The sequence below is a fragment of the Ornithorhynchus anatinus genome, chromosome 10, assembly GCF_004115215.2.
Source record: "Ornithorhynchus anatinus isolate Pmale09 chromosome 10, mOrnAna1.pri.v4, whole genome shotgun sequence".
Classification (NCBI taxonomy): Eukaryota; Metazoa; Chordata; class Mammalia; order Monotremata; family Ornithorhynchidae; genus Ornithorhynchus; species Ornithorhynchus anatinus.
In genome coordinates this window covers 55,093,944-55,112,555 of record NC_041737.1, presented here as the reverse complement: position 1 = coordinate 55,112,555, position 18,612 = coordinate 55,093,944, and the positions used below count along the sequence as shown (strand labels likewise).

General features: G+C 52.9%; 1 protein-coding gene across 1 annotated transcript; it reads left to right on the top strand.

Annotated features, from left to right (window-relative positions):
* Nucleotides 1-164: 164 nt before the first annotated feature.
* On the top strand, nucleotides 165-18,136 carry ENDOU (endonuclease, poly(U) specific). Its single transcript, XM_039913397.1, has 10 exons — nucleotides 165-199; nucleotides 8,464-8,592; nucleotides 9,262-9,378; nucleotides 10,210-10,341; nucleotides 10,894-11,074; nucleotides 11,931-12,130; nucleotides 12,758-12,871; nucleotides 15,205-15,311; nucleotides 16,272-16,414; nucleotides 16,968-18,136. Exons 1-10 carry the CDS (start codon nucleotides 178-180, stop codon nucleotides 17,089-17,091), a joined length of 1,269 nt encoding a protein of 422 aa, XP_039769331.1. The 5' UTR covers nucleotides 165-177; the 3' UTR covers nucleotides 17,092-18,136.
* The last annotated feature ends 476 nt before the right edge of the window (nucleotides 18,137-18,612 follow it).

The window sequence follows — 18,612 nt, the reverse complement described above, 5'->3', positions numbered from 1 at the left end:
GTCTCATGCTGTCGAGTCATCTCCGACCCATAATGACGCCATGGACACATCTCTCCCAGAACGCCCCACCTTCACTTAATAGTGTATTCCTAGAGTTTTCTTGGTAAAAATATGGAAGTCATTTACCACTGCTGCCTTCACACAGTAAACTCGAGTCTCCGCCTTCGACTCCCTCCCATGCCGCTGCTGCCCAGCTCAGGTGAGTTCGGACTGGTAGATTGCACTGGCTAGCCACTGGCCGAGCTAGGAATGGAACGGGTAGGCCTCTGCTTGACTCTCCCTTGCATAGTCGAGACTGGTAGAATACTAGAAACTCTCCAGGCACAGCCCTGAGAGGGGACCAAGTGGGTAGGTGCCAACCAGTGTCTGCCCGCCGCCCACCCCCACCGGGAGGGCCCAGACCTCCTGGGTCAATAATTTTCTGAAAGCAACCCTACCCTGGGGTGCCCTCTTGGCTGGCATAAGCCGGAACAACCTTGCCCACACACTTGGTGCTATTGGGCACTCACCCTATTCCTGCCTCTTGGCCCTACCCCCTGGCAGTAGCCATCTCTTCTTCTCGTTGCTCACCATGGGCAATTCTGTCAGTGCCCCAGTCATGAGCGACATGGGCATCCTGGCAGGCAGAAGCAGCGTGGCCTAGAAGGCAGAGCAATGGCCTGGGAGTCACAGGATCTGGGTTCTAGTGTGACCTGGGGAAGTTACCTAGCTTTTCTGCGCCTCGTTTCTTTTGTTCTCCTTCCTACTTAGACCGTGAGCCCCATGCGGGACAGGGACTGTGTCCACCTATTTATTTGTAACCTATCCCAGCGCTTAGAACAGTGTGTGACACATAGTAAGCGCTTAACAAATACCGAAAACACGAGGGTGACGCGCAGGTTCCGGGAATCTCCCTCCTCAAGGGTTGGAGCGCGGCCGCCCTCTTGTGGCCCACTCTTCTCATTACACCAATTCCGCCTTCTGAATTAGAGTTGAGGCGGAGGCCACTCGATCAATCAGTGGTATTTATTAAGCGCTTAGTATGTACACAGTACTATACTGAACGCTTGGGAGAGTACAGTACAACAGAAACTGCAGACACGTTCCCGGCCCATAACGAGTTTACAGTCTAGAAGAGGAAACAGACATTAATGTGAATAAATAATGGATAGAATTTAAAGATAGGTACATAAGTGATGTGGAGTTGGGGAGAATATCAATCTCGTCCATCCCCCTGCCGCCGTTCACTGCCAGCCCCTCCCCAGCCCATATAGAAAGCGAAGGGGCGCGGTCTCCCTGGACCAGATCAATCCCAGACACACTGGCCCCCCTCAGTTCCCACCCCCGGGTGGCCGAGTTGTAGCATGAAAGTTGTTATTGTAGCCCTTTTTATAATGGTATTTTGTTAGGTTTTAGTAGGTGCCAGAGCCTGTACTGAGCGCTGGGGTAGATGCAATACCATTGAATGAATGAATGAATGCAAGCTGATCAGGTTGGACAAAGTCCTTGTCTCACATGGGACTCAACCTTAATTCCCCATATTACAGAGGGGGTAACTGAGGCTTAGAGAAGTTAAGCGACTTGCCTAAGGTCAACCAGAAGACAAGGGGCTGAACTGGGATCAGAACACAGGTCTTTTGACTCCCAGGCCCCGACTCTAACCCTGTTGCTTCTCTTCATCCCCCTGGCTTGAGGAATCGCAGCGAACAGCTGCTCCCGACCCCTACCGTGCCCCAGGATCCCTCCCACCCACCCACCCACATCTCCCTTTCCCTGTCCTCCTAACTCCCTGGCCTCCCTGTCCCGCCTCTACCACTTTTACTTCTAACCTCTCCTCATCTCAGCTCTGCCACTTGTCAGCTGTGTGAAGTGAAGTCACTTCACTTCTCTGTGCCCCAGTCAACATTATTATTATCTCAAGAAAGAAAAGTTGTGTGCTTACGTGTACAGGGTATAGGAGAAACCTCTCTTCCCAGCCCAGCCCCCTCCCCACCTCCCCTGAGGGGTCGGGGCGGGGCGGGCCAGTTGGGAGAAACTCCAGTTGCCCGGACGGACAGATGGAAGCCACGGGCATCGAGACTCCTTGCTCAGCTGCGTCTGGGGATGTGACACAGCCTGAATCACGAGGGAGTGTCTGGGTGGGGCCGAGTGGGCAGGGTCTCATTTTGGGTGAGGGGCCCTTCACGGTGGGGAGGTCACTGCTAGAGGGGAAAGTGAGGGTTCAGGGCTGGGGAAGAGCCCCCAAGCCCCCAACTCATTTCAGGATCCTGATTCTGTGGGTTTCCCCAACACACAGCCCCTTTAGCCACCTAACATCTCCCTTTGCCCCTCCAGTCTACCTATGACCCCCTCCTTCTTCCCCTATGCTAGATCTGGGGGTGGGCTCCCCTCACCCAGGGACCACCATGGGTGAAAAGATGAGTAGTCCCTCCTCCAATCCCACAGACCCCCCCGACCCCAACGCTACAGTCTCTCTTACTGGCTCTTCCTCCACCTCCTGGGGCTGTTCCTCTTCCCCCCATCATCCTTGGCTCAGCACCCCCAAGGGTCCCGAGGGGAGTAAACCATCGTTTCCAGAAAAAGAGAAAAGATGAGATCATTCACCCCCAAACTCCCTACCCTCAAGACTCCAAGTGTCTCAGTGAGGGATTTCCCCAGTGTAGGCTAGCTGAGGGACAGAGACTGCCATAAGGTTGTGTGTGTGTGTACACACGTGCATGGATCCTACCACCGTCATCTTCAAACCAAAGGACATCTTCATTAGAATTCCCTCAATCATTACTCCTACCACATGTCTGTGTAGGTGTGCACGTGTGAAGGAGTGGCATTGTGAACCATGACCAACCCAAAAGGGGACGTTGCATTTATTCAATCGTATTTATTGAACGCTTACTGTGCACAGAGCACTGTACTAAGCGCTCGGAAAGTACAAGTGCAGTCGTGAGGCAAATGAAGGATGGTCCATAGAGCTGGGGCGGGGGGGTCTTTTCTCATTATCATCATCAATGATATTTACTGAGAGCTTACTGTGTTCTGTTTGTTAAGCACTTGGGAGAGTACAATACCACAGAGTTGGTAGACACATTCCCTGCTATGATGAGTTTATAGTTAAAAGAGGGAAGCAGACATTAATATAATAATAATTAATGGTATTTGTTAAGCGTTTACTATGTGTCAAGCACTGTTCTAAGTAGTGGGGTAGATACAGGTTCATCAGGTTGGACACAGTCCCTGTCCCACATAAGGCTCATAGTCTAAATCCCCATTTTACAGATGAGGTAGCACAAATACCACGGTAATAGAGCACGGGCCTCGGAGTCAGAAGGATCTGGGTTCTAATCCTGACTCCACAACTTGAATGCTGTGTGACCTTCTGACTCCCAGGCCCGTGCTCTATAAATAATTTATGATATATTTTTTTTTTTCTGTGGCATGTTTCCTCTGAGTGTTGGTAATAATAATAATAATTGTGGTATCTGTTAAGCACTTACTATATGCCAAGCACTGTTGTAAGTGCTGGGGTGGATTCAGGGTAATCAGGTTGTCCCACGTGGGGCTCACACTTTTCATCACCATTTTACAGATGAGGTAACTTGGGCACAGAGAAGTTAAGTGACTTGTCTGAGGTCACATAGCAGACAACTGGTGGAGCCTGGATTAGAACTCACATTCCCCGACTCCCAAGCCCGTGCTCTTTCCACTAAGCCACGCTGCTTCTCTAATGGTGGTATTTGTTAAGCACTTACTATGTGCCCAGCACTATAGTAAGCACTGGGTTGGATGCAGGACACTCAGATAAGACAACATCCCTGTCCCACCTGGGGCTCACTTACTAAGGGGGAGGGAGAACAGCCACTGAATCCACATTTTACAAGTGAGGAAACTGAGGCCCAGTGAAGTGACTTGCCCAAGGTCAACCAGCAGGCAAGTGGTGGAGCCCGGATTAGAGCCCAGGTCTTCTCCCTGACTCACTCCCTTCACTCATCGCCCCCCTCCCAGCCCCACAGCACTTATGTCCATAACCGTCATTTATTTATATTACTATCTGTCTCCCCCTCTAGACAGTAAACTCACTGTGGGCAGGGATTGTGTCTTTTATTGTTCTACTGTACTCTCCCAAGCGTTTAGTACAGTGCTCTGCACACAGTAAACGCTCAGTAAATACGACTGAAAGAATGAATGAGTGACTCCCAGTGTGGTGCTCTTTCCATTGGGCCATACTGCCTTGATATTGATCCTTGTCTTCCCACCACCCCTGGACATGGTTGGATGGATGGTGGAGTTGGTGGTGGGGTGATCACCCCCAAAACGGAGATCCCCAGGCCCCCTTCCTTCCCCACCACCCCAACTCCTGCCTGTCTGCTGAGTGGCAAATGGACAGGGTGGGGTCCTAAAGGGCTCTGGATTTACCTGCCGTCCAAGCTTCCGCAGACCCCGCCCCCGCCTCTACACCCCATTCATTACCCCATCACCCCGCCCCCCCACCCCCGACGGGCCGGCTCAACCGGGGCTCTCCCTGCCCCAATCCTTCCTGGAAAGAAGCCGGAGACACCGGCTCCTCCAGCGCCGATTCCTTTAAAGAGGCTCGGGCCGCCGGACGAGGCTCATTTGGGGTGCACGACAGGTCCCTCCCCTGCCCTCCTGTCCCATCACTTCTGTCCTCATCCCTGATCCGGTCCCTGTCTCTGGCTCCATCTCCGCCTTCGTCATCTCCGGCCCCATCTCTGGGACCGTCCACGCCGGTGCCATGAGGAGCCTGGGCCTGTTGCTGCTCTCCAGTCTGTTCTGCGGGTTGGCTTGGGCGGGTGAGTGAGTGAGGGGCGAAGAGAGAGGAGGGGAAGGCAGGGGGATTGCCCCTCTGGTGACGGAGTGGAGTGGGGGACAGAGGAGAACAGGGAGTCTGGAGTCTGGGGGGAGAGGCAGTGTCTTCTCACTTTTCTTCCATCCAGAAACTCAGATCCTCCCCTCACTCTGGTTCCACATGGGTGTGGAGGTCTCTGGGGAGATGGGAGAGTGGAGAGATGGTGATGGGGAAGCCATTCTGGTGACCCTCCCTCCCCCTGACCCTGGGGTCCCCAGGCTGGATATGGAGGAGAGCCACATCGGGCCTTGAGTGTCTCCCCGTCTAATCTGTAGGACCGGTCGAGGGTCGAAAGAAATCAAGTGGATTAAGCGCCGTGGGAAATGGGGCCGGTTGCTAGGACAGAAATTATCTGGGGTAGAGGGGTTGGTGGGTGAGAGGGGAGGCGGTACCACCCTCCACTGTAGGTTGTGGAGAGGCTATGTGTGTGTCGGGGGGTGAGGTGGAGGGGTGTGGGGGTTGCATCTCTGTGAATGTCAGTGGGGCGGAGTATGATAGGGTTGTATCGTGTGGGGGAGTTTGTACATTTCTAAGGGGTTAGTGGGGATGAGTATGATTGGGTTGTGTGTATGTGAGTGTGTACATCTCTGAGCAGTTAATGGGGCTGAATATGATAGAATTATGTTTATGTGTATGTATGTGTGTGAGTGTACATCTCTGAGGGGTTAGAGGTGCTGAGTATGATAGGATTGTGCGAGTGTGTGTATGTGTATTTATTATTATTATGATATTTGTTAAGCGCTTACTATGTGCCAAGCTCTGTTCTAAGCGCAGGGGTAGATATAAGGTAATCAGGTTGTCCTACATGGGGCTCACAGTCTTAACCCCCATTTTACAGATGCAATAACTGAGGCCCAGAGAAGTGAAGTGGCTTGCCCAAGGTCACCCAGAAGACAAGGGGCGGGGCTGGGATTAGAACTCACAGACTCTGACTTCCGAGCCACTGCTCTTTCCACTAAGCCATGCTCCTTCTGAGTATGTACATCTCTGAGGAGTTCGATGAGCTGAGTATAATACTATGGTAGGTAGCATGGCCTTGTGGATAGAGTTTGGGCCTGGGAGTAAAAAGGACCTGGGTTCTAATCCCAACTCCACCACTTGTCTGCTTTGGGACTTTGGACAAGCCACTTCACGTCTCTGTGCCTCAGTTACCTCAACTGTAAAATGGGGATGAAGACTGTAAGTCCCATATGGGACAGGGACTGTGTCCAATCTGATTTTGTATCTACCTCAGTGCTTAGAATAGTGCTTGACACATAGTAAGTGCTTAACAAATACCATCATCATCATTATTATTATTGTGTGCGTGAATGTGTACATCTCTAAGGGGTTAGTGGGGCTGAGTATGATAGGATTGTGTGTGTGAGAGCATCTCTGTGTGTGTCGACGGGGCTGTGTGTGCCAAGGTGATGTATAATTGACTCAGGTGTCCGGCGTGGTGAGTTGGCGTGAAGAGTCACATTCTTTGGCAGCTCTATCTTCTGTGGGGTGAATCAGTCCACCTGCCAGGGTCACCCATGCCCCAGGGTCAGATCAAGTTCCTTGAATATCCAGGATGGGCCAGGGAGGCCCAGGAAAGGGGGAGCCCCTCCATCTCCCCTTGGTTCTCACCCCTCAGCTTCCCGCACCACCCCAGGGGTGGGAGAGGTAATAATAATAGTATTTGTAGTACTTATTAAGCACTTACTATGTGTCAAGCAAGGTTCTAAGTACTGGGGTTGATACAAGGTAATCAGGTTGGACACAGTTCCTGTCCCACATGGGGTTCAGAGTCTTAGTCCCCATGTTACAGAGGAGGTAATTGAGGCCCAGAGCCCAAGGTCACGCACAGACACGGGGCAAGCGTCGGAATTAGAACCCATGTCCTCTGACTCCAAGGTCTGGGAGCTACTTTGCGTGTCCAACCACCTTCTTTTAGGTCCTCGGCTAAGAGATGCTCCATCCCACATCTCCATCTCGATCTCCCTACCTGAGGCCTCCCGCGGCTAGGGGAGGGCGAGAGAGGACACAAGTGGAGGCTGATGTCAAGATGCCAAGAAGCAGTGTGGCTCAGTGGAAAGAGCACGGGCTTTGGAGTCAGAGGTCATGGGTTCAAATCCCAGCTCGGCCATTTGTCAGCTGTGTGACTATGGGCAAGTCACTTAACTTCTCGGTGCCTCAGTTACCTCATCTGTAAAATGGGGATTAAGACTGTGAGCCCCACGTGGGACAACCTGATTCCCCTGTGTCTACCCCAGCGCTTAGAACAGTGCTCGGCACATAGTAAGCGCTTAACAAATACCAACATTATTATTATTATTATGCCACCCCTCCCTGTCTCTGTCTTCTGATTGGCTGATGGCGACAGTTCAGGTGCCACCCCTTCCCTGGCAGTCAATCAGTGATATTTATTAAGCCTCTCCTGGATGTTTAGCCTAGTGACAAGAATTTAATGTGGGAGGCAGAAGACGAGGGTTCTAATCTCTGCCGCGCCACTCGCCTGCTGTGTGAACCTGGGCAAGTCACCGTGCTTCTCTGTGCCTCAGTTTCCTCATCTGTAAAAGGGGACTCCAGTGCTTCTTCTCCCTCCTACTTAGACTGTGGGCCCTATGTGGGAAAGGGACTATTTCTAACCTGATTAATAACTTGCCTTTACTCCAGTGCTTAGTACAGTGCTTGACACATAGTAAGCCCTTTACCAGTACCACAATTATTGTCATTACAACAGGATTAGTAAACATGGTCCCTGCCCTCAAAGAGCTTACAGCGGAGAAGACAATCACTTGAATAATTCCCGGATAGGCAGAGAGAGGAAAACGGGGATATGGACTATAAATTAGGGCTTCAATAATAGTTTATCTAACTAATCAATGCTATTTATTGAGAATTTAAGTGCACGTTACTAAGCACTTGGGCGGATATGAGCCAAAACTGTGGGTAGACACGATTCCTTCTTTCAAGGAGTTTTCAGTTTTGATGGGGAAACCGACATTAAAATAAATCAGACAAGTGTTTTGGAAGCTTCTAAACTGAAAGCCTGTTGTGGGCAGGGAATGTGTCTACCAACTCTGTTGTTATTGTACTCTCCCAAGTGCTTAGTACAGTGCTCTGCATCCAGTAAGTGCTCATTAAATACGATTGATTGATTGACTTTGGTAGGCTGTGAATCCCTTTCTTCTGATTGGTTAATGGCTCCGGTTAGGGCCCTTCGGTTTGCCCGGATTAGGGTCGGGTGGCAGGGGAGGTGGGGGACTTTCGTGGGCACCCCTAGAAGGGATGATTGGCTGCCACGTATGTCAGTCAGCCTCTTGCCTAGGCAGAGCTAGTCCCACGGACCCAAGCTGTGGGGGAGGCTTTTGGACAAATGGGGCCAGTTGTCTGCTGTGTGATCTTGGGCAAGTCACTTGACTTCTTTGGGCCTCAGTTCCTTCATCTGTAAAATGGGGATTAAGAGTGTGAGCCCCGTGTGGGACAGGGACCGTGTCCAACCTGATGAACTTGTGTCTATCCCAGCACTTAGAACGTTGCTTGGCATATAGTAAGCGCTTAACAAGAACCATAATTATTATTGTTATTATGGGGAGGGGGCCTGACTGGAGACAAGTCTCGAGGCTGTTGAGCTGAGCCGGTGTTCCTGTCCCCAGGGTCCCTGAAGTCATGTGAGTCGCGCTGTGGGGAGCCCTTGAACCCCGAAGCTGCCTGCCAGTGTAACCGCCAGTGTGCCCGGCACAAAGACTGCTGCGAGGACTATGCCCGCCTCTGTGCCCGTGCCCGTGAGTCACGGCTGCTGCCCGCCAGGGCCCTGGGCTCGGGGGGCTTGGGCGATGGGGTGTTGGGGGTCCCCGAGGTGGCATCCAGGCAAGAGGCTGGAGCGGACGGGGGGCGGAGAGGGAGGATTTGGGGGTGCTGCACCGAGGAAGGAGGGGGTCTCCCAATAACCAGGGTGCCCATCTCCCCCTCCTCACCCCATCTGGCTGAGACTTAAGGGGGTGCGATTGGCGTCCGGGCGTGGCTGTGAGTCAGTGCAGGTGCGGGGCGGACCAGCCGGAGGCCTGCAGCTCCCCAACAAATTTGGGGAGCGGGGTCCGTCCCCGTCCGACCCGGCCTCCCTCACCCCGGCCCCGGGCCGCCCGCCCCCCGCAACCAGCCCCCTCCAAGGTGAACCCCTCTCTCGCCTCCCTTGGTCTCCCTGCGCCCCCAAAACTCAGACCAGAGAGCAGAGGGCGAGGAGGGGGAGTCCGGGTTGGGCCACGGGGGAGAGGGAATCGAGGGGAACGGGAGGGGGGTCTTGCTTGGGAAGGGGGGCGGCAGGAGCTGTCCCAGGTCGTGTGCCCATTTCTCCCCTTCTCTCTTCTCTTTCTCTTCCAGCGCTCAGAACAGTGCCTGGCACATAGTAAGCACTTAACAAATGCCATAATTATTTTATCTCTCTCCTCCTCCAGCTCAGGCAACTCCCGAGTCAGACGAGCCCTCTTCGCGGTCCCGACGATCAGCTGGTGAGTTTTCTGGCTCGTCTGCCCCTCTCCCTCCCCTCCGTGCCCGGGCCTTGGGCCAGGCCAGTCTGGGACTCTCTTGATTTGGATCCTGCAGCTCCAGAGTCAGTGCCGGAGGGGGAGGAGGAAGAGGAGGTGACCCATCTTGGAGGCAGTACCTGCGTCTGCTGTGTCCCTGGGCTGGGCCCGGTTGGGGGTCTGGTGGGTCTTGGGGATGGGGAGAGGACTGACAGGATGGAGGGAGGCAGTGGGGCCTAATGGATAGAGCAGGGGCCTGGAAGTCAGAAGGGCCTGGGTTCTAGTCCCAGCTCCAGCACTTGTCTGTTGCATGACAGTCAAGTCATTTAATTTCCCTGGGCCTCAGTTCCCTCATCTGTAAAATGGGGATTAAGAGTGTGAGCTCCTTGTGGGACATAGACTCTGCCCAATCTGATTAGCTTGTATCTATCCCACCGCTTAGAACAGTGCCTGGCTCATAGTAAGTGCTTAACAGATACCATTTAAAAAAAAAAAGGGAGAAGCTGCCTTGGCCTGCAGGACCTGGGCAGAGTCAAAGGCGGGGCCTGACTGGATGGAGAACATAGGAGACAAATCCTCTCGCTTCCCTGGAGTAAGAGGATTTGGGAGGGCAATGCAGTACGTGGGACAGGGGTTAGATAGAAGGAAGGACTTCCCATCTGGAAGGGCTCTGACCCCCTTGGGAATGAAGGAGCAAGGGATGAAAGGGAGCCTTTTTCATTGTTCACTGGGGAAGAGATCCGACCCCTGAAGTGGCCGGCACTGAGTCAGGGGGAGGGCTGAACTAGGACCGGGCCCCTCTTGACAAACTGGGGCGGGGGGGACACCACCCCCTCCCTCCCTCCCTCCCTCCCTCCCTCCCTCCCTCCGCCCGGCCAGGTCTGTATTCGGCTCCGGACTCCTGCCGCGGCCGCTGCCACGAGGCCTTCGACGCTCACCACTCGTGTCACTGCAATGATCGCTGCGCTGATTTTGGGAACTGCTGTGCTGACCATGAGAGCCTGTGTCACGGTGAGACCACCCCCCCCACCCTGCAGCCAGCTGCCCCCCCTCAACCCCACTCCCTACCAAGCCCTCATCAGCCCCGTAGGGCCCCAGTAGATCAACAGTAGTATTTACTGAGCACTCACTGAGAAGCAGTGCAGCCTAGTAGAGCATGGACCTGGGAGTCACAAGGACCTGGGTTCTAATCCCGACTTTGCTACTTTCCTGCTGTGTGGCCTTGGGTAAGTCACTTCTCTGTACCTCAGTTCCCTCATCTGTAAAATGGGGATTAAGAATGTGAGCCCCATGTGGGTCAGGGACTGTGTCCAACCTGATTTAGTTGTATCCACTCCAGCACTTAGTACAGTGCCTGGCATATAGTAAGTGCTTAACAAATGCCACAGTTATTATTATTATTACTGTAACACTTACATGGATATCCCCCTCCATGCGCACACACACACATAGATACATACATGCACAGACATAACACAGACCCACATACACACACACACATTCGGTCCTCCAGCAGAGGGCAGGGCCCCCCGGGCACCTCTGAGGGTCTCTCTCGGTCCCCAGACCACCCAGAGGGCTTCTCCGGCCGTGGGGATGCCATCACGGATGCGGAGCTGCTGACAGTCTCGGAGCAGATCTACGCGGCCGACATCAACCGGGCCCAGAAAGAGGACATCATCCTCAACAGCCAGAGCCACGTTTCCTCTTCTGAGACTGATGACCAAGTGGACCGCTGCCCTGAGCCGTGAGCCCTGCCCCTTCACCCACCCCCCGACCCATTCCAAGGGGCCCCGGGACTCCAACTCACCCCTTCCTCCCTGCCACCCTGATCCATTCCAAGGGTTCCCATGGCCCCTTCACCCTTTCCTTGGCTGCGTGGCCCAGTGGAAAAAGCCTAGGCCTGGAAGTCAGAGGACCTAGGTTCTAATCCTGTCCCTGATGCTTGCTGTATAATCTTGGGCAAGTCACTTGACTTCTCTGTTCCTCAGTTTTCTCAACTGTAAAATGAGGATTCACTTCCTGTTCTCCCCCATACTTAAACTATGAATTCCATGTGGGACTGGGACTCTGACTCTGGGGCTTTGGAAGGGGCACAAGGGGACCCTTGGGATGTGTTGGGGTTATAGGGAGGGGTTGTGTGTGGGGAAACAGGGAAGCTTGGAAGGGGCCAGGGTTATAAATTATGATATTTGTCAAGCGCTTAATATGTGCTAAGCACTATTCTAAGTGCTGGGGTAGATACAACTCAGTCGGGTTGGACACAGTCCCTGTCCTACATGGGGTTCACACTCTCAGTCCTCATTTTACAGAGGAGAGAATTGAGGTCCAGAAAAGGGAAGTGACTTGCCCAAAGTCACACAGCAGACAATGGTGGACACGGGATTAGAACCCAGGTCCTTCTGACAACCAGGCCCTTGCTCTGTCCACTAAGTCTTGCTGCTTCTCCTAACCATGATTCCCAGGGGTGCCCCTCCCCCCAGGAATCCCATCAGCCCCTATCCCTCCCACCCCGTGCTTTTCTCTGCCCCATCCTAGCCGAGGGTCTCGGCACCCCCTGACCTATCTCGGGACCAAAGCCCAGGTCTTCTGGCCGCCCCCAGGCTCTACAGCCACGTGAACGAGCAGCTGTTCTCCAAGCCCACCTACGCCGCCTTCATCCGCCTCCTGGACAACTACGAGCGGGCCACGGGCCACTGCGAGGAGGTCACTGACCGGGAGCGGGCTGAGCAGGACGACTTCCTCAGGACCATCATGGACACCCCCGTCCTGAAGACGCTCTACGCCTTCCTGCACAGCAAGAGTCAGACTCTGCCTCACCCTCTCCTCCCAGCCACTTCTCTCTCATCCCACTTCTGAAGCAGCCCCCTACCCAGAGTGGAGATCCTGGCCCCATCCCATCCTTTGCCTGGGATGGAAACTCTAGCCCCTCCTCCCCCCGACCCCTGACATGGAGACCCTAGCCCCTGCTGGAACAGATATCCTGAGCCCCCCATCCATTAAGTCGTATTTATTGACTACTTACTTTGTGCAGAGCACTGCACTAAGCACTTGAGAGAGTACAACACGACAATAAATAGACACATTCCCTGCCCACAACAAGCTTACAGTCTAGCGGCCCTGATGTGGATCGATCGATCCAATCAGTGGTATTTATTGAAACCTTACTGTGTGCAGAGCACTTTACTAAACACTTGGTAATACAGTATACAAATATAACAGAATTGGTAGACACGATCCCTGCCCTGCAATAAGCTTACTGTTTAGAGGAGACCCCAGATCCTCCTGGAATAGATATCCTGACCCTTCCCCACACCCATCCTGCTACCAAACCCTATCCAGGCACTGCTCCTCTCTTCCCCCTGAACACCCAGACTGTGCTCGTCCCCTTCCCTGACCCCGAGTCTGTGTTCTGTCCCCTCTTCCCCAGATCGCTATGGCTCTGAGGAGGAGTTTGTGGCCGACCTGAAGAACATGTGGTTCGGTCTGTATTCCCGGAGCAGTGCCGAGGGAGACTCCAGTGGCTTTGAGCATGTCTTTTCGGGTATGGAGGAAGAGTTGGTGGTGGGGGGAGTGGGCCATGGCAGTCAGGAATCAGCCTGGGCAGATTCATTCATTCATTCATATTTATTGAGCACTTACTGTATGCAGAGCACTGGACTAAGAGCTTGTGAGAGGACAATAGAACAATATCGCAGACACATGCCCTGCCCACAGTGAGCTTACAATCTAGAGAAGGAGACAGACATTAAAAGAAATAAATAAATGACAGATATGAACGTAAGTGCTGTGGAGCTGGTAGGGAGGATGAATAAAGGGAGCAAGTCGAGGCAACGCAGAAGGGCTTGGGAGAAGAGGAAAGGAGGACTTCGAGAAGGCCTCTTGGAGAAGATGGCCTTCAATAAGGTTTTTGAAGGTGGGGAGAGTCATTGTCTGTTGGATATGAGGAGGGAAGGCATTCCAGGCCAGAGGCAGGATGTGGGAGAGAGGTCGGTGGTGAGATAGATGAGATCTAGGAAGAGTGAGAAGGTTGGCATTAGAGGAGCATTGGGGGGGGGGGGTGTAGCCCCGCTCCCTGCCATTGGCCCCTCCCTCCACTACAGGCCCCACCTCTCCGTGGGGGTGCTGTGGAACCTCGATACCATGTGGGGCAGGGAGGGTCACCCCCACATCTGACTCCAGGATCATCCCCACCTTGCCAACTCTCCCACCCCCTCCCCCTGATTTTCCCCTCCAGGCTCTGTCTACACCCCTGCCTTCTTTTCCAGAGAGAATTGAGTTGTCTACATTACTTAATTAATAGAATTTAATTGTGGTATTTGTTAGGCGCTTACTTTGTGCCAGGTATTCATTCATTCATTCATTCAATAGTATTTATTGAGCGCTTACTATGTGCAGAGCACTGTACTAAGCGCTTGGGATGAACAAGTCGGCAACAGATAGAGACAGTCCCTGCCGTTTGACGGGCTTACAGTCTAATCGGGGGAGACGGACAGACAAGAACAATGGCACTAAACAGCGTCAAGGGGAAGAACATCTCGTAAAAACAATGGCAACTAAATAGAATCGAGGCGATGTACAATTCATTAACAAAATAAATAGGGTAACGAAAATATATACAGTTGAGCGGACGGGTACAGTGCTGTGGGGATGGGAAGGGAGAGGTGGAGGAGCAGAGGGAAAAGGGGAAAATGAGGCTTTAGCTGCGGAGAGGTAAAGGGGGGATGGCAGAGGGAGTAGAGGGGGAAGAGGAGCTCAGTCTGGGAAGGCCTCTTGGAGGAGGTGATTTTTAAGTAAGGTTTTGAAGAGGGAAAGAGAATCAGTTTGGCGGAGGTGAGGAGGGAGGGTGTTCCAGGACCGCGGGAGGACGTGACCCAGGGGTCGACGGCGGGATAGGCGAGACCGAGGGACGGCGAGGAGGTGGGCGGCAGAGGAGCGGAGCGTGCGGGGTGGGCGGTAGAAAGAGAGAAGGGAGGAGAGGTAGGAAGGGGCAAGGTGATGGAGAGCCTCGAAGCCTAGAGTGAGGAGTTTTTGTTTGGAGCGGAGGTCGATAGGCAACCACTGGAGTTGTTTAAGAAGGGGAGTGACATGCCCAGATCGTTTCTGCAGGAAGATGAGCCGGGCAGCGGAGTGAAGAATAGACCGGAGCGGGGCGAGAGAGGAGGAAGGGAGGTCAGAGAGAAGGCTGACACAGTAGTCTAGCCGGGATATAACGAGAGCCCGTAATAGTAAGGTAGCCGTTTGGGTGGAGAGGAAAGGGCGGATCTTGGCGATATTGTAGAGGTGGAACCGGCAGGTCTTGGTAACGGATAGGATGTGTGGGGTACTGTACTAAGTGCTGGGGTAGAAATGAGCAAATCAGGTGGGACACAGTCTCCGTCCCACATGGGGTCTCACAATCTCCCCATTTTATAGATGAGGGAAATGAGGCCCAGTGAAATATCTTGCCCAAGGTTACACAGCGAACAAGTGGCAGAGCCGAGTTGAGAACCCAGGTCCTTCTGACTCTTAGGCCTGTGCTCTATCCACTAGGCCATGCTGCTTCTCTTCTCTTACACTATCTAACTCTTTGGAGCAGGAGGTCGGGGAACCCAAATCAGAGTTGGACCCTGATCTCTGACCTGGAAGGCTAGGGAGACCCTCTGTGGGGAGTGAAACAGAGGACTGGATAGGTTGACCTCCGGAGGTCACCAGCCACCATCTCCCCGGCCCTGAGGTGTCTAAGCCTAAGCAGGCTGAGACCAAGTAGTTCACCTGTACTTTCCCAAGCGCTTAGTCCAGTGTTCTGCACGCAGTAAATTCTCAATAAATACAAATGAATGAATGAATTAATTAATGCCCCCCCCACCCTCCTCCCGCTTTCTTCAACTCCCACAGGCGAAGTCAAAAAGGGCCAAGTGTCCGGATTCCACAACTGGATCCGCTTCTACCTGCAGGAGAAGGCGGGGCTGGTGAATTACTACAGCTACAATTATGATGGCCCGGTGAGTCTCCACTGATCCAGTCCCCTCCCCAGCCTCCTTCCCTCACTCTTCCCTTCGTTTTTTTTTTAAATGGTATTTAAGCATTTACTTACTGATGGGGTAGATATAAACTAATCAGGTTGAACACAGTCCCCGTTCCTCATGGGGCTCCCAGTCTTAATCCCCATTTTCCAAATGAGGTAACTGAGGCACAGAGAAGTGAAGTGACTTGTCCAAGATCACCAACAGGCAAGTGACAGAGCCGGGATTAGAGCCCAGGTCCTTCTGACTCCCAGCCCCATACTCTATGTGCTTTAAAAATACCATAATTCTTTCACTAGCCATACTGTTCTCAGGTCAATACTTGCAGAGGCAAAATTCTTCCAAACCCAACCAACCTGCCTGGGCTTAGCCAAGGAAGTGCCTTCTAAATTATATGCTTTTTGACAGGGGAGAGGATGGGGAGAAGTGTTTCACGTAGCCAAGTATTTTCATTTTCCCACTGGAAAACATTTTCATTTGGGGCTGTGGAGACAGCTGAATGTGTACAGACCGGTTTCCACACTCAGTGGAGGGGTGAAGAAGTTGTCTACTACTGGGAATAAGTGGAGAAACACGGTGACTGTTCCAACTGGCCGAGGAGTTTTCAAAGCTGCTGAAAAACCCCTGCAGTCAGGCAGTTTTGGTGGTGGGGGTGGGGAGGAGGAAAAGCAGGGGAGGGGAGGTGGGATAGGAGTAGAATCGGCACTTCCTCGTAGCACTTGGCTTGTAGTGGTAAACTAGGTTGGCAAATCAATGGATTTATTGAGCGCTTACTGTGTTCAGAGCACTGAACGAAGCACTTAGGAGAGAACAGTATATGAGTTGTATTGGTAGCTTTGTTCCCTGCCCCAAAGAAGCTTTCGGTCTAGAAGAAACTGAATCCCAATTACTGCGAGATGGATCTGGATCCTTTCCTAACCCTCTGCCCTCCCTCTGAAGTGGGAGTCTTACCCTGACGTGCTTGGGCTCCAGTTCAACTGGGATGGCTACTACAAGGAGGTCGGTTCAGCTTTCATCGGCAGCAGTCCCGAGTTTGAATTTGCCCTCTACTCTCTGTGCTTCATCTCCCGACCCGGGAAAGTGTAAGTGACCATCCAGGGGATCGACAATCATAATAACGCTGTTGTTCAAGCACTTACTGTGTGCTAAGCCCTGTACTAAGTACTGGTGTATCAATCCATCAATGGCACTGAGCACTTACTATGAGCAGAGCACTGTACTAAGTGCTGGGGAGAGCACATCAGAATTAGCGACACGTTCCCTGCTCATAATGAGATTACAGTCTAGACGGGGAGACAGACAATAATATCAATATCATAATTAATTTATAATAATTTGAAGAGATGTACATAAGTGCTGTGGGGTTGGGGTGGGGCGAATATCAACCGTCCAAGTGTCACAGATCCATATGCTGAAGGGAGAGCGAGATGGGGAAAAGTGGGTTCAAACGGGGAAGGCCTCTCGGAGGAGATGTGACCTTAACAAGTCCCTCCTCGCTTGGTCTGTCAATCCCAGGAGGGACGCCCATCTGGGAGGGCTGAGGGGGAGGTCAGGCCAAGGGAGAGGTCAGGCCTCCCGGAGGCAGGAGGTTGGAAGGGATGGAGGGGTCCCTTCTAATGGAGCCTCTTCCTGCAGGTGCCGGCTGAGCCTGGGTGGGTATCCCCTGGGCATTCAGACCTACTCCTGGACCAAGTCCACCTACGGAGATGGCAAGAAGTTCATTGCTACAGCCTACGTGGCATCATCCAACAGGAATTAGAAAAGAAACGCCACCTCCCTCTCTCCGACTCCTCCTCCCTCCCCTGGACTTCTGATCTCACCCACGGGGCCTTCGCCCCTCTCTCCCCTGCCATCTAGGAAACCTACTCTCTTCGGGAGAGGTGGCTATCCAGGCTTCAGTTTCCCCCGGAATCTCCTGAGGGAGATTGAGGGAACGAGGAGGTGTGGCTGTAACTGTAATTAGGGTTATTAATTATTGTTAATATTGTGAACTGTGCCTGTCCCTTGCTGGCACAGAAATGAGACTTTGTCCCCAGGAGCCTGGAGCTGAAAAGAAATCAGGCTTTGGGATCAAAGGAAATCAGACAGAAAGGCTCTGCCTCTCCCTTCTGAGCCGGGACTCTGAGGGAGGGTCTGGAGTGAGTGACTGGTAGGGGGAATTGGGTGGGAGGGTAAAGGGCGGGACTTTGGGAAATGAGGGTGGAGCCAGCACATGGAGGGGACTCGGGGGCTGGGTGGGCATCTTGTCAGTCAAGCGGTCGTATTTATTGATGGCTTACTGTGTGCAGAGCTCTGTACTTAGCACTTGGGAAAGTACAATCCAACAGAGTTCATAGGAACATGCCCTGTTCACAGTCAACTCACACTCTGTATCGTATTTATTAAGCTCCTACTATGTGACCTGCACTGGGTTAGTTACCAAATGATCAGATCTGCCCCAGTCTCTGGTCTGCAGAGGGGTCAAGGGGCCTGGTCGTGCCTCTGTGGAAAAGGGCCTTGCTGCCTCTCTAGCTGAGGGTCAATCAACCAATTAATCAATCGATCATATTTATTGAGCACTTACTGTGTGAGGAGCACTGCATTAAGACCTGGAAAAGCACTTAGACTGTGAGCCCCATGTGTGACAGGGACTGTGTCCAACCTGATTAACTCTTATCTACCCCAAAGTTTAGAACAGTGCTTGGCACATAGTAAGCACGTAACAGTTGGGTGAGGCCTTTCGGGATCCTGCCCTCACCAGGCTGAAACTCCCCCACCCTGAGGTGGGTTTCACTCTCCAATAAATATAATTTGGGGAAAGTGTATCTTTGGGCCCTCCTTTCTTCCGTTCACTCTCCCACTGCTCCTCCCCTCCCCGATGCCTCGTCTGGGTGTCCACGTCCCTGGGATTCCGGGGCACAGTTACATGGCACATAAGTCCGGCTGGCACAACCACCCCCCTTGCACCCTGGGGTCGAGTCCAAGTCAGCTTCCTGATTCGAATGTATTTGAGGTCATTTTCGTTATGACCATGTCTCCTCCCAAACTCCTCCTGAGTCTCCTAGCCGCAACAAAGTAACTTCAAGTTGGGTCGTGCCAGGCGGATGTGGAGGGACAAGGGTGGGGATTGTGCTGGTGGGCTGGAAACTTGGGGTGGTTCATATGGGAAGGCTTCCTGGAGGAGGTGGCCCTGGATGGGATTTAAAGGAGGGAAGAGAAGGGGCTTGCTGGCTGCTGCAGTGATTTATTTCCAAGATATGGTAGAAATAAGGGGCCGAGTGGGTAACGGTCACATCCCTGA